The sequence below is a fragment of the Panthera uncia genome, chromosome E3, assembly GCF_023721935.1.
Source record: "Panthera uncia isolate 11264 chromosome E3, Puncia_PCG_1.0, whole genome shotgun sequence".
NCBI classification, from domain to species: Eukaryota; Metazoa; Chordata; class Mammalia; order Carnivora; family Felidae; genus Panthera; species Panthera uncia.
Window position 1 is genome coordinate 24500650 of NC_064815.1, and position 15360 is coordinate 24516009.

The 15360-nt window shown below is 45.3% G+C and overlaps 1 protein-coding gene and 1 pseudogene across 1 annotated transcript in view; one reads left to right on the forward strand and one right to left on the reverse strand.

The window, feature by feature from the left end:
- On the reverse strand, positions 1–5682 carry LOC125928658 (uncharacterized; annotated as a pseudogene).
- BCL7B (BAF chromatin remodeling complex subunit BCL7B) overlaps positions 5503–15360 on the forward strand; it is a 16093-nt gene continuing 6235 nt past the window's right edge. The window contains exons 1-2 of the mRNA XM_049639230.1: positions 5503–5772; positions 9136–9211. Of these exons, the coding sequence (XP_049495187.1) occupies positions 5681–5772; positions 9136–9211 (168 nt within the window). The 5' untranslated portion in view covers positions 5503–5680. The remainder of the gene's footprint in view (positions 5773–9135; positions 9212–15360) is intronic.

Genomic DNA, 15360 nt, shown 5'->3' on the forward strand with positions numbered 1-15360 from the left:
AGGGAAGGGGCAGAGAGGGCGAGAGAAAATCCCAAGCAGGCTCTGCAGTGTCGACGCAGAGCCCGACGTGGGGCTCAAGCCCACAAACCGCCAGGTCGTGACCTGAGCCGAAACCAAGAGTCAGGCGCGTAACCACTGAGCCACCCAGGCGCCCTGGCCGGTTTTATTAAAGAGAAATTTTGTGTGATTGACTTTTCACCAGTCCCTTCTGGCATGCTTCTAATGATGTCAGAATCACCTGGATCAGTGATAGCCAGCGTGCAAGCTCCCGTATTTCCCACAAGCCGTGCCCAACTCAGCATTGTTGCCGCCGTCGTTTTGGCCAACGTGGCACAGTATTCTTTTTCAGGTTTCCTCAAGGCTGGGCAGTTGTTGGCGAGGGTGACCAGTTCCACTTCGCCATGCCTGATCATTTTCGGTCAGCTCGTACCCTGGCAAGTACATTCCACTTTCCATAACAAGCTGGAGCCTAGAGCTGATTGACTCCAGCGACTTTTTCATCTCCTTTGCAGCCACCGTCTTCCTGCCTTAGGTGCGGCCGGCCCCAACCAAGAGCCGCCACCAGGATGGCCGGGAGAGAGAAAGGAGAGCGCTCCCACGGTGCGAAGCTCCTCACTGCTGGCTGTACTCTTGTTTCTCACTTCCTGGCACTGCTCGTTAGCAATGCATGAGGGACCCACCGCCTGTGAATATTTTAAAGTCCTTCTTGAACCTTCCATTTTTAGCCCATACAACCTCTCAAGGAATTCCAGTTCACTGTCCCAGCTTACAAAGGCATGGGGAGTCCTTCACAAGCACTCCTAGGTTTCCCTTATGCCTCAGGACTGGTTCTTGGGCCTCTGTGGCCTTGCAGGGGAGTACAGCTGCAAAGTGCCTTTCACAGAAAGACCACCCTGATCCTGGTCCTCTGTCTTCTCTCTCAACAGGGCTTTTAACACAACCCAAGATGGAGGGAAGGGAGAAGAACTCCAGCATAGTTCAGGCTCTTCCTCCTCGAGGCCTGTCTTCAAACAGGTTCTCGCAGATACCAGCATGGGAGATGGGCACTCAGGGTTCTATGATGGAACCATGGGCATCACCAGGTTCCTCGGGCCCTGTCCTCCACTGAAGCAGCCTGGTGAGGATCTCAGCTTTCCAGAAGGTAAAATAAAAGGAGGGGGCCGACAGAGGTGAACCCAGTGCCCTGGGGGTCCGAGCAAGGGTGGGATTACATGCTTCGAGGACCACAGTGGAGGAGGTGAGTCTTGAGAGGTGGGCATTTCAAAAGGAGGGCGGTAAGCAGGTTCAGAGAGAGAGAGAGAGCGACCTTGCTCAGGGGAGAGGCAGTGTGAGTCATCGCACAGAGCTGGGAATGTGCGACGTCTGTGCAGGGAACGGGGAACACGTCTTGTTTAGCTGGAACTAAGTACAGGCAGAGCAGTGGCACTGGAAACTGAAAAGCATTTCTGCCTGCAAGGCACTTTGTACTTTCCCAAGTTCATCCACTCTCCCACCTCACCAGATCCTCAGTACAACCCTGTGAGGTACAGAGCCGTCGTTAGCGAACTCACTTCACAGAAAAGTAAAACAAAAACTCGGACGAAACTGGGATTCAGAGTGGTTAGGTGACTATGGCAAAGCCATGACACAAGTGTGTGGCTGAGCTGGGATTCTGGCCCCAGCTTCTCTCTCCTAGCATTCTTGTTTCCCTGTGACCAAGGTCATATCGGGGGGCCTGAGTAATGCCACAGTGTAAGTTTGCACTGAGGCAATGGGGAGCCACAGAAAGGATTTTAGAAGAGCCACAGTCGTCGCGAGTGTGCTGGGCCGTAGGTACATGTGCTGGTTGAGGGAGCCTGAGTGCTGCGGTGGGGCTATGTCACTCTGACAGGGAAAGTGGGGTGCTCTACAGGTCACATGGACAGGGCAGAGAGGGAGAACATGGTGGATGGTGGGCCCTGAAGAGAGTCTGCTGGGAAAGAATGGCATTCATTCATTCATTCATTCATTCATTCATTCATTCATTCTCCATCACTCTTTAGTAAGTACATCTCCTGTTGTAAGTGTCGTGCTAGGCATTAGGGATGTAATGGTGGACTTGAGCATGGGGTCCCCACCCTCACAGGGCTGATGCTCCAGGGGATAGCAGATAATAAAGAGCAAATGAGGGGCACCTGGGTGGCTCAGTCAGCTAAGCATCTGACTTCGGTTCAGGTCATGATCTCACAGTTCATGAGTTCGAGTCCCGTGTCAGACTGTGCTCAGAGCCTGGAGCCTGCTTCAGATTCTGTGTCTGCCTCTCTCTCTCTGCCCCTCCCCTGCTCTCTCTCTTTCTCTTGCTCCCTCTCTCTCAAAAATGAATAAATGTTTAAAAAGTAAATATTTGTGGTTAAGCATAATTAAGCATAATTAAGCAAAAATAAGTGGTTAAGCATAGGATCTTTGGGAACATATGAGGGATGACGTACACCCAGTGTCCTGTGGTCCTCAGGGTGGCTTCTCTTGCCTGTCCTGGAAATCCCTGCTGCTGAGTGTAATGCAGACTGTATTCAGGGTCCTGTGGGGATTCAGGGAAGGGAGGCATCCTTCCTCCTACTCAGAGTGACCTGGGGAAGGCTTCATGGAAGAGGATGCATTGAGGTGGGGTATTCATTCAACAAATATGTAATGAGCACCTACTGAGTCCCAGGCTCTGTTTCATTTTATTATTATTATTTTTTTTTCAACATTTTTTATTTATTTTTGGGACAGAGAGCGACAGAGCATGAACGGGGGAGGGGCAGAGAGAGAGGGAGACACAGAATCGGAAACAGGCTCCAGGCTCCGAGCCATCAGCCCAGAGCCTGACGCGGGGCTCGAACTCACGGACCGCGAGATCGTGACCTGGCTGAAGTCGGACGCTTAACCGACTGCGCCACCCAGGCGCCCCTATTATTTTTTTTTTTAAAGATTTTATTTTTAAGTAATCTCTACACCCAACATGGGGCTCGAACTCATGACCCCAAGATCAAGACTCGCATGCCGTACCGACTGAGTCAGCCAAGTGCCCTCAGTCTCTTGTTTTAGATGCTACTAGGGGTAATCAGTGAACATAACAAAACAGACCATGTTGCTACCTTCACAGAACTACTGAAAGGAAGGATAGATAATAAGCAAGATAGACAAGTAAAATAGTGTTTCAGGTGGTGATGCATGCTCTGGAGAAAAATCAATTGTGGAAGGGGGATACAGAGTGTGCCAGGGAGATGGATACTGCATTCTTCCACAGGTGGCTAAGAAAGTCTGCATTGAGAAGATAACATTTGAGTAAAGAACTGAAGGATGTGGGAGAATGAGCCATGAAATATATATGGTATGGGTGTTTCAGGTAAAGGGACCTGCAGTGCAAAGGCCCTGAGGCAGGAACTTTGCTGGATGTTTTCAGATGAGCAAAGAAGGCCAGTGTCGTTGGAGCAGAGACAGCAAAGGGTAGAGTTCTAGGAGAGGAAGTCAGAGAGTTAGTGAGAGGAGGCCTGGGGACAGATGGGGCATTGCAGGCCACCGTAGTGGCTTTTACTCTGAGAGAGGAAGTCACTGTCTTGAATGCAAGTTGCCCAAGGCAGAGGTCTGGGCTGACTCATCTCTGCATCCTCCTCAGCAGCTGGCACAGGGCTTGCACCTAAAAAATGTCAATGTGTGATTTTTTTTTTTTTTTTTTTTTTTTAGAAAAGGATGTCAACAGAGGGCATTTGTGTGGCCCTTGGGGAGTAGTTGGTAGGTACTCACTTTAATCATCCTCTTATGCAGGAAGAGTCCCAGTGGAGATGAGGTGGGGGAATGTAGGGCTAGGTGCACAAATGTGGGCAGGGAAAGGGAGCTCACTGGGTCTTCAGAGCAGGGGATGGCCTGAGGAAGGTGGCGGACTGGCAGGGGGGGCTGGAGGAGAGAGGGGCACAGAAGGCTAGAGCTGCTAGAGGGAGTAGCAGCCTTGGAGTGGAGAGAAGCAATAGGTGAGAAACGTCAGCTGGAAGACTGGCCAGGACTTGGACAAGGGTGAGAGAGAAGTTAGACATGACTGTCAGGAGTTGAGCTGTGTGTTTAGACCAGGGGGACCTCCGAATGGGATTGGAGAATTCTAGGGAGCTGGCCTCTTCCACGGCACTTGCCATGCTCTGCCTCGTTTTATGTTCTTACCGCTTTCCTTATCCTCACCTCAAGGGCAGCGAGTGTGTCTTACTCATCTTGGCATCACAGTGTCCTATATGCCATAGGGCATATAACAGGTGCTCAGGCAGCACTTACACTGAATTATTTTGATCATTTGGGCTTGAGAAACAGATGTGCCACCTTTCATTCCACTAGTTCTAGAATCATCCCTTCCCTTCACATGCTGCTTCAGCTCTTCCACTCCTCAGTCAGGCAGCCGTTATTCGTGGGCTTCTCATTAGCAAGACAGCATATGCTTATCAAGCCATGATGTTAGTTGATCATGAAAGGCTGAACATAGTCAGGCTGTGTCAAGTTCAGAGTTAGCGAGGCATTTCTCTGGGGCACACAGAAGGAAGTTTCTTTAGCGGTGAGAGAAGTAGCCACTACCAACCAATCAACTCAAACGGTCACCTGCTTCCTTCATGTCTCCTGAGGCAGCTACTATAGGACCCTCCCATTAATACTGCAGGCATCAATAAATGCCTGTTGGGGGGTGGGGTAGGGAGAGCAAGGGAGCTATACTCAAAACTAAACATTCACCCGAACTTATTGAACATGTTCTACAATGTCTGTGGACACAGGCCTCGGAGCAATTGCATGTACCCTATTTCCAGAGGTCAGCTTCAAGGTTATATTTTCCCAGAAGCCTCTAGACACCCTTCCTGTAGATTAGGGCTGTTATAGCATCTTGAACTTCCTTAAGCCTATCATTTATAAAATGACATTTGAAATGACTGCTTTCCGGTCTACGGGTTTTTCTAAACTGGAAGCTCTGAAGGCAAAACCCCAGATTTTCGTTCTCTGCATTGAGCACAGAGCCCTGTACAAGGCAGGCACCATTCAGTTAATGATTGCAGAATTAAATAAGGCATTGATGTGGCATGCTAGGTGAAACCCGAGAATATCGGGGAAGGTTTCCCTGAGTTTGAGCTGGAGGTTAAACGAGTAAGTAGTTAATCAGGTAAAGCAATGAGAAACTTCCAAGTAGGGAACAGGTGTGTGCAAAAGTCAGAAGGCATCCTGAAGAAAGGTGTGAAATTCTGTGGTTAGAGCACCGCAGTATAACTGGAAAGCGAGGGCACTGGAGAGGTAACAGGACCCCGCACCCGTCAGGGTCAAGTGCATAAAGCATAGGTAATGGCAGCAACCCAGGCCAGAGGACAAAGGTGCCTACATCCAAACCACTTGACAGCCAGGGACCCCACCGGTTGCGCCTCGCACCTCGCCTTGCCAACAGCACGTGCCGCCTGGCCGCCGCGCATCCCGGCCTGCGTGGGGGCCGAGGGGACTCCCGGGGCGCTTAGGGAGGGACGCCCGGGGCGGGGCGCGCAGGCGCGCTGAGGCCTTGAGCCCCAAGAGGCGGGTGGGTGCGCGCGCTTCCTCGCGCACGCGCGCACAGAGGGGGAGACTGCCGCTGTGACGCTGCTGCGGCGGGCGGGCGGCGGCGCGTGAGGCGCGCGATTCCCCGTGTCTTGGGAGCAGTGTCCCAGCCCCCGCCGCTCCCGCTGCCGCCATGTCGGGCCGGTCGGTCCGGGCCGAGACCCGCAGTCGGGCCAAGGACGACATCAAGAAGGTGATGGCGGCCATCGAGAAAGTGCGGAAATGGTGAGGGGCTGGGGCAGAGAGTGCCGGTGGTAGTCGCCGGCCCTGGCCCAGAAGAGCGCGGTACCAGCTGGCAGGGTGGGAGCCGACCGGCAGGCGCTTGGGGGGAGGGGGGAGCGGGAGAAGGCGGGAGGAGGGTGCAGCTCGCGTCGGCGTGAGGTCAGAGGGCGCGCGGCCGCCACCAATCAGCGGGTCGCCCGGCTCGCGAGGCCCGCCCACCTGCCCAAGGGTCGCGCGTCTCCCAGAGGGTCTGCCGACTTCCGGCCGCGCTGGGGCCGCGGGACCTCTTTTGGACGCCGGGCTCCGCGGTTCTGTCCCTGCGCCCGCCTGCTTCAGGAGCCTTTTGCGTTCTTAACTGCCCCAAATAATATCTCTAACAATCCCTGGGGGGTCCCCGCCGGCCAGACCGAGCGCTCTGCGTAGTAACTCGCTGTAAGTTTGGTGAGAGCTCACGCTGAACCTACCTGTCACGAGAACAGGCGTGGTCATCGGAATCAAACTCCCTCTCTTTCTCCTGATACCGGTCCACACGCAGCCAACTGGGTAGGCGTTTTTTCCTTGGTGCTGCCAGCTGTTGGTTAAGCAGTTGAGACCCCACCCTCATTTGGAAACGGCTGGTGTAATGTTCATTGCAGGGCCGGTTGACGGCCTATTTTGTTTTTTTTGTTTTGTTTTGTTTTTTTTAGAGAGAGCTAGCGAGTGGGGGAGAAGGACAGAGGGGTAGACAGAATCCCAAGCGGTCTCCACACTCAGCGCAGAGCCAGACAGGGGGATCATGATCTGATCCGAAATCAACAGTCGGTGGCTCAACCGAGCACTCAAGCACCCCAAACCGCCTATTTTGTATTAGGAACTTTGATGTATTTTCACATTAAACTTTAACAGACAACTGTTGCACCAAGTTCATGAGCGCTTTTCTCTAGCTGACAGCTAGTAATAGTTTTAAAGCCCAAGTAGGGGTTAACTCCCTCAGCGGGAGACTTCCAGCCCTTCGTCCTCCACCCCCTTTTAGAGGCGTTGTTACCTTGGAATTTTTTTTTCTTTTGCGTGTTTATTCATTTCTACTCAAGTTTAAGTTCCTTATCTCTTTATATGTAAAGTCTTTATTGTAGTTGGGACTCATACATACTAGTTAAACAATGATTTCTTTTCCCCTCCAAATCTAATCCTGGGGTTTTTTGGTGAAACCTAAGAATCGGCACATCTTTGTCTTCTGGCTGTTTCTGTTCCTACCTGCAGTTTAGGCCAGATGACCATCCTCTCACCTGGAACTCTTAGCTTCTATGGTCTCCTTGCTTCAACTCTTCCTCATTACTCAGTCCATTCATCACATTGCAGTCAGAGTGATTTCACTTTCTTTCCAGTGTAAATATTATCATAGCACTCCCCCGCTTAAGAAACAACGCTTCAGTGAACCCTTCTTGCTCTTAGGTTAAAGACCAAAGATCAAAGATGATCCTTCCTACCTTACCCACCTGGTTCAAACTGCCCTCTTTTCCTGGGGGGTTGATGGCCATCTTTCAGCTGGAGCCATGTCCTGCCAGGCATCCTTCTCTACCCTCTCTTCCTCCTTGCCTAGTTAACTACTAGATCTGCTCAAAAATTGCTTTCTCGGGGCACCTGGGTGGCTCAGTCAGTTAAGCATCTGACTTTGGCTCAGGTCATGATCTCATGGCTCATGGGTTCAAGCCCCTTGTCAGGCTCTGTGCTGACAGCTCAGAGCCTAGAGCCCTCTTTGGATTCTGTGTCTCCCGCTCTCTCTGCCCCTCCCCAACTCACACTCTGTCTCTCTCTTTCAAAAATAAATAAACATTAAAAAAAAATGTTTTTTTTAATTGCTTTCTCAAGGGACACCTTTCAAAATCCCCAGTCTAAATCAGGTCCCTTTCATAGTACTTTCCTCAATTGTATTAGGTTGAATTGTAAGATATTTCCTATATTTGACTTTTCAACTTAACACAAGTGGAAATTTGATGTGGTTAAACCTAATGATTAAGCGACTGTGAAGTGAGTTGTTTGGTATCTGTTTCCAATTGAAATGGAGGCTCTGTGAGGCTAGGGACCGTATATCTTGCTCCCTGTGTGCCCAGGGTTTAGCACAGGGTCATGTGTAGCAAATATTTATTGAATAAATGAGAAAGTGGAGTGCTCTGTATAGGAATTAATTTCAGTGTCTTAAGTGTGTAGTTCATTCTTCTTTCTATTTGCTGAACAGCATTCTCAATATCAGCAGGCACAACAGTTACTTTTTTTGCTTTTTTTGTAACCTCACATTTGGACTTGAAATTTTCAGAAGTCATACTTCAGGCTCCCCAACTCTGCTTGTCCATAATCTCGTCCTTATTCAAGAATGGGGGAAAAACTGCTCCTTTTTTAAGTAACTTCCTTTGTAAGATAAAACCTTAAAGCAGTCTTTTTGTGGCTTAGTCTTCACCTCTTTCAGAAACCAGTGTAAGACTTGGAAGCATCCTGTCCTGTTCCTGAGATTATTTTGAAACAGAATCATGTTTCAACCTAGAGTTCCACAGGGGTCCTAGGAGTTCCCCTTGCCAGGTGATGTCCTCATCTCAACCGTCTTGCAGCCTTCTCAACTTCCTTATCACCTTCATGTGTTACACTGATTTCCTTACTTGACTTGTTATTTCTTTGTGCTCCCGAGGTCAGGACCGTATCTTAACACATCCTTTGTCTTCTGCAGGGTCTTGTATAATAGGGCTTTGTAAACATCAGTGGAATTGAATTCATTTTTGGAAAATAAAGAAGTAATGCCAGGTAGATACCAGAGTGTGAAAATGTGCCAGTACTTGGTGTAGTCAGTGAGGTAAGAAGGGCTTTGGTACACTGCACACGAGGAAAGGCAAGTAGAGGGTTTGGACCCAAAGGAATTTGACAGAGACGTCTTTTTGGAAGGGTTGATTTTGCATCAAAAGGTAAAGTATAATTTGATGGAGAGGAAGTTTGGAAGGCATTTAAGATCGAAGGAATGTGGGGTGCCTGGCTGGCTCAGTTGGAAGAGCATGTGACTCTTGATGTCAGGGTCATGAGTTTGAGTGCATGTTGGGTGCAGAGGTTACTAAAATAAATTTAAAAATTGGTGGGAGGGCATCTGGGTGGTTCAGTCAGTTAAGCGTCTGACTTGGGCTGAGGTCCTGACATCCCGGTTGGTGAGCTTGAGCTCTTTGTCATGCTCTCTGCTGTCAGCGTGGAGCCTGCTTCAGATCCACCCCCCCCTCAAAATTAAATAAACATTAAAAAAAGTTATTTGTAAAAGATTGAAGGAGTAAGTTGCTGAGAAGTATAAAATCACATTATGAACAGAAAATCTGTTTCATTATTTATCGGTTTTAAGAAGTGTCTTTCTTTCAGGGAGAAAAAGTGGGTGACTGTGGGTGACACATCCCTTAGGATATTTAAATGGGTTCCTGTAACAGACAGCAAGGAGGTAAGTGTGGAAGAAAATCAAAACAACAAAAAGGTACCATTTACTTCCTTCCTTTCTTTCCTTGATTGTCTCTTAATTATAAAGGAATTTATTTCCCCAGAATTGAGCTGCAAGTACATCAGGGGCACCCTCTGTGGTTGATCCATGGAAAGTCTCTCTTTCTTTACCCCCTTTTATTTCCTTTCCTTAACCCATTCCTCTTTTTCAAGGCTCGATGAACCACACCCTCAGCCTGCTCCCTGTGATAGTATGGTTTAATTAGTACACAGCCATGCCTGTTGATTTCCTTATTGTCTGTGGCCGCTTTTGAGTTCAAATGGCAGAGTTGAGTAATTGCCATAAGACCTAAAAACCTGCAAAGTCTAAATATTTCTTACATGGCCTTGTAAGAAGTTTGCTGACTCTTGCTCTTAGCCAAATAGCTGTCCGTTATAGTACATTATATGTGTTTTAAATATATATATATACTTTTTAAATTCCTCTTCCATGGGTTTATGTGCATAGCTGTGTATTCTTGAAAAATACACAGCATTGTATCATGTTCATGTTTTAAAATTTATAGAGCACTGTGCTTTCTGTAGCCGTGAATAGAATTATTAACTTCGAATCTTGCATTGTATTTTCTTATATGCAATGACCACATTTATCTACTTTCCCTAAGTGACAAACACGTAGATTGTCTCCAACTTTTCTTCTCTAATTGTTTTTAAAAAGGTCAAATATCAAACACATACAGACAGTATATAAAACATAAATGTACGGTCAGTATAATGAAAAAACATAAAACTAGTACCCTTGTAAAAACCACCCAGGTCAACAAACAGAGCATTGCCAACTTCCCCAGAGGCCTGTGTTTGACTCTTGATGGTGTCCCCTCCCCCGCTAGAATTCTCTTTCCTACTTTTGCTTTTCTTACCACTTCTCTAGTCCTTTGTAAACATTTTTAAGTTTATATAAACAGCATCATGAAGTGTCTGTTTTCCTGTGTCTTGCTTTTTGTGCTCGGCGTTAGGTTGGTAACATTCACCCATGTTATCTTTGGAGCCATTTGTCCCTTTTCATTGCTGTTTGGAATTTTATTATAGGCCTCGTGCCCTGATTTACCTCTCTGATCCTCCTGTAGATGGCTTTTTGGGTTGTTCCCCATTTGGGGTAATAGAAACAATGCTCCTGTGAACATTCTTATTCAGTATATGGGTCAGCCTGTGCATGGGTTTTCCTAGGAGATATTCTTACGAGTGGAATTGCTGGGTCTTAGAGTGTACGTATGTTGACCTAGAGTAGCTAATGCTAAACTGTTTCTCAGAGTGGTTGTACCAATTTACATTCCCACCAGGAATAGAGTTCTCATTGCACCAAATCCTCAACAGTTGGTATTGTTACTTATATGTAAAGATAAGTTGTGATTTTAGTTTGGTGACTACTTATGTAATAACTAATGAGTTTGAACATGTTTTTAATGTTTAGGACTGAACCTTTTGGATTTCCTGTTTCAGAAAGTGGCTCTTTAAGTCTCTTTGATTGTTTTTTTCCTTGTGACTTACAGGAATTTTCTATATTCTGGACACAAAGCCTTCATCGATTGTATACTTTTCATACCTTTTTCCATTCCATGGCTTGTCTTTGCACTCTCTTTAGGCTGCCTTGAGTACATAACTTTAAAAAAAAAATTGTTTTTAAAGGTGTTATGTTTAAGTAATCTCTACACCCACGGTGGGGCTTGAACTCACGACCCTGAGATGAAGAGTCACATGCTATCCTGACTGAGCCAGCCAGGCCCCTGAAAGTTTTGAATTTTAATGTAGGCGAATTAATTAATCTTTTTTTTAATAATTACCTTTTCCTTCTTTGAGGCCACAAAGATCATCTCCGTGTAGTCTTCTAAAAGTTCATTATTCAGTTCCCATTTATAACACACCTGGCACTGATTTCTGTGTATTTTGAAGTAAGGGCCTGATGTCATTTTTTTTCCACGTGGATGTGCATTTGTCCCAGCGCCAGTTATTGAAAAGATTGTTCTTTTCCTCCTGCTCTGTAGAGCCACCTTTGTCGTATTTCAAGTGTCCAAATATGGGTCTGTGTCTGTACTTTCTACCAAAAGCTCTAGCTTTTTGGTAGCACAGATGACATCCCCTAAACCGTCCCATTCTTCTGGAGGACTCGTGGGTTAGATGCCCAGGAGTGGGATTGCTGTCCCGGGGCGTGCACGCGAATTGTTTTTACTGACTGCTGCCCAATCTCTCTCGAGAAGGGCTGCACCAGCGTAGTTAGTACACTTCCCCAGGGGTACCCGGGGGCTCACACTGCCACAACTTCATGGCATTGGATATAACCAGTCCTGCCAGTCTTCAAGCTCTTTGTTTATTTTGCATTTCTCTGATTAGTCAGGAGGTTGATAATTGTCTCTCTTCAGGTTTCCATTCATACTTCCTTTTATCCATTTAAATACCTCTTCTCTGATTTCTTTTGCATTTTTTGTATTGGGTTTCCTGTCTTTTCTGATTTGCATGGATTCATTGATACCGTAGCTACAGAAAACTCTGGTCACTTTTGTACATTGCAGGCATCTGTCTGACATGTCACCTGTCTGAGAACTTTGTCAATAATGTCCTTTAATTTTGTGTCAAACAAATTTTTTCATACGGGTTTTGCTTTTTGAATCTTGTTTGAAAATTATTCTCCACTGCATGGTCATAAAGAACATCTCCATCTTCTGTTAGGTTTTGGGTTTTTTCTTAGGTTTCTTTATTTATTTTGAGAGAGAGAGAGACAGTGTGAGCCAGGGAGGGGCAGAGAGAGAGGGAGAGAGAGAATCACAAGCAGGCTCCGCACTGTCAGTGCACAGCCTGACACAGAGCTCAGACTCATGAACTGTTAGATCGTGACCTGAGCCAAAATCAAGAGTTGGTCCTGTTAGGTTTTTGGCTATTGTTGTTTTTTAATGATGGAGATCTGGATCTAATTTTAATTTTCCTTCATACAGAGAGCTTTTTCACCTAATACTGTTTATTAAACAATCTATTCTTTCTCCGCTGACTTGGGATGTCATCTGTGTTGTGTGCCATATTCATATCTAGATCTGTTTTTCAGCTCTCCATTCTGTTTTGTTGTAATTTTATCTCCTCCTGCACTGGAATGATTTTTATTTACCATCAGTTTTTAGTATTTATTAATATTAAGTAGGGCGAGTTTTCTCTCTTGCTGTAGGTTTATTGGGAAGATAGCCTTTATCAAAATAAAACTTCCCAGGGTGCCTGGATGGCTCAGTTGGTTGAGCATCCCACTCTTGATTTCGGCTCAGGTCATGATCCCAGGGTCACGGGATCAAGCCCACATCGGGCTCAGCGCTGAGCATGGAATCTGCTTGGGATTCTCTCTCTCCCTCTCTCTCAGCCCCTCTCTCGTGCTAGTGTGTGCTACCTCTGAAATATTAATGATAATAATAATAAAATAAATATTCCCTTTTCTTTTTAGCTTTCTAAGATTTATTAAAAATTATGAATAGATGTTAGACTTGATCCAGCTGCTTTTCCTGAGTTTACTGAAATGTTCATGTGATTTGCCTCCTCTAATCTTTAATGTATTAGTATGGTGAATTAATAAAATTTCTGATGTTGACCCTTTTACATTCTTACATGCCTAAGAGAAATTCTACTTGGATATGCTTCCCCACATATAACCTGGTGTTCAATTCACATTTAAGATACTTCATTTGAGGTACTTGCATCTGGGTCATAAGTGAAATTGGCCTATAATTTTCTTTTAATATATTATCCTTACCTTGTTATGGCATTAAGATTACATTAGCCTCCTAAAACAAATGAGGCAATTGCCCCTCTCTTTTGATTTCTAGAACAAAATTAAGTTTGGTAGAACTCACTTTTAGTACTTTCTGGGCTTTTGGTTGAGGGATGATTGTTATGGTGGCTTTAATGGTGATTGGTGTATTTAGATTTTCTCTTTTTTTGGCATTTATTTTGCATTTTATGTATTTCCCAGAAATTGGTTCTTTAGGAGAGTGTAGTGTTAGGTCCTCCGCCTTTCTTCATTTCCCCAGAAGTGTGTAGAAATGAGGCAGGGCACTTCCCTGTTGGCCAGTAATGCTAACCTTTTGGCAGTTCATGACTCAGTCTTGTATAATAAAGAATTAATTGGCCCTGTTCAAATGCCAGCAACACCCCTGCTGAAGAACACTGATCAGAGTTTTCAAATGTATTGGTATGTAGTTATTCATAATATTCATATTTCCATAATATGATCGAGTTTATTGTCTCTCCTAAAATCTTTATCAAAAAAATCTCGTAATTTTTGTTCATCTTTTGTTTGCTTTGTTCTCTATTTCGTTAGTTGTTGCCATTGTTCTTTCCTTTTATGTTTTATTGGGTTTACTCTGTTGTACTTTTTCTAGCTCCTTGTATTAAACTTAGCACTTTTTTTCCAGCTTTGTTTTCTTTTAAAAAAATACATTTCACTTTAGGGATGTCTAGCTGGCTCAGTCGGTGGAGCATGCGACTCTTGATCTTGTGAGTTTGAGCCCCGTCTTGGGCATAGAGATTACTGAAAACAAATTTTTTTTTCACATTAGTTGTCTCCCAAATTTTGACATATATGCATATCAAAATGTCATCGATAGTGTAATTGTTTTAAGTTTTTTATAAATTCCTCTTTAGTTTCCCTTTTTAACCCAAAGTTTGTTTGTTTTATTTTGATTATTTTTTTTAATGGTTATTTATTTTTGAGGGAGAGCACAAGCAGCAGAGGGGCAGAGAGAGAGAGGGAGACACAGAATCCGAAGCACGCTCCAGGTTCTGAGCTGTCAGCACAGAGCCTGAAGTGGGGCTCAAACTCACAAACCATGAGATCGCAACGTGAACCGAAGTTGGACCCTTAACTGACTGAGCCACCCAGGCGCCCTAATCCAAAGTTTAATACGATGATTTTTAATTTCTAGATGTGAGATTTAAAAAAGAATTTTTTTTAATGTTTATTTATTTCTGAAGGAGAGAGAGACAGAACATGAGTGGGGGAAGAGCAGAGAGAGAGGGAGACACAGAATCCAAAGTAGGCCCCAGGCTTTGAGCCATCAGCACAGAGCCCGACACGGGGCTCAAACTCACCAACTGTGAGATCATGACCTGAGCCAAAGTCGGACGCCCAACCGACTGAGCCACACAGGTGCCCCTGTGTGGGATTATTTTTTAGCTGTCTTTTTAAAAGTGGTGTTCTGATTTTATTGAATTGGTAGGATATTCGTTCTTTGGGATTATCGGGACTTTTTTTTATCTGGTCTAGTACATGATTGATTTTTGGACCATTCACTTGTGATTAAAACAAATATACTCTCTAGGTACGAAATTAAACAATAAACAAGCATTTATTATGTTACCCAAATTTTCTGTATCCTTGCTTATTTTTTGTATGTTTGTCCTGTTATTACAATTACATCATTCACACCAAATTTCCTCAAGTTGGTGGTTCTTCAGAACAACTTTCCAGTATCCTCTTCTTTCTGAGGAGACCTACAGTGTTTTATTGAAATTCTCGTGTCCTGTTAGTGTCCTTCTTCCGGTATAGCTTGTTCTGTTTCTTGTCTTTCCTGGTGCTTGTTTCCTCTGGAGTCTGGTTAGTTTCTTCTGTGCACTCAGTTTTTATTCCCAGGGGACTCTGAGCTGCCATGGCTAGAAGTGTGGAGGGGGGATCGTTTTCAAAATGTTTATCCCTTTGATCTAGAAGTTTTATCTCTAGGAACTTATTTTCAGGAGATAATCATGATGTGTACAAGGTACATCTACATCGTTGAGCATTATAATATGGTTCAGAGTGTTTAAGAATTGCAAACAAAATAGACTGTATTGTGGAGAATTCATTAAGTTATCATGCACCTGTTCTCTTGTAAAGCTTTGTAACCATTATAAAAGATGTTCTAGAAGAGTATTCAAGTGACAGGGGAAAACATTTTTTAAAGATTAAAAAAATTTTTTTTGATGTTTTTATTTTTTGGGGGGAGGGCGGGCACGTGAGTGGGGGAGGGGCAGAGAGAGAGGGAGACACAGAATCTGAAGCAGGCTCCAGGCTCTGAGCTGTCAGCACAGAGCCCAATGCGGGACTCAGACCCACAAACTGTGAGATCATGACTTGAGCAGAAGTTG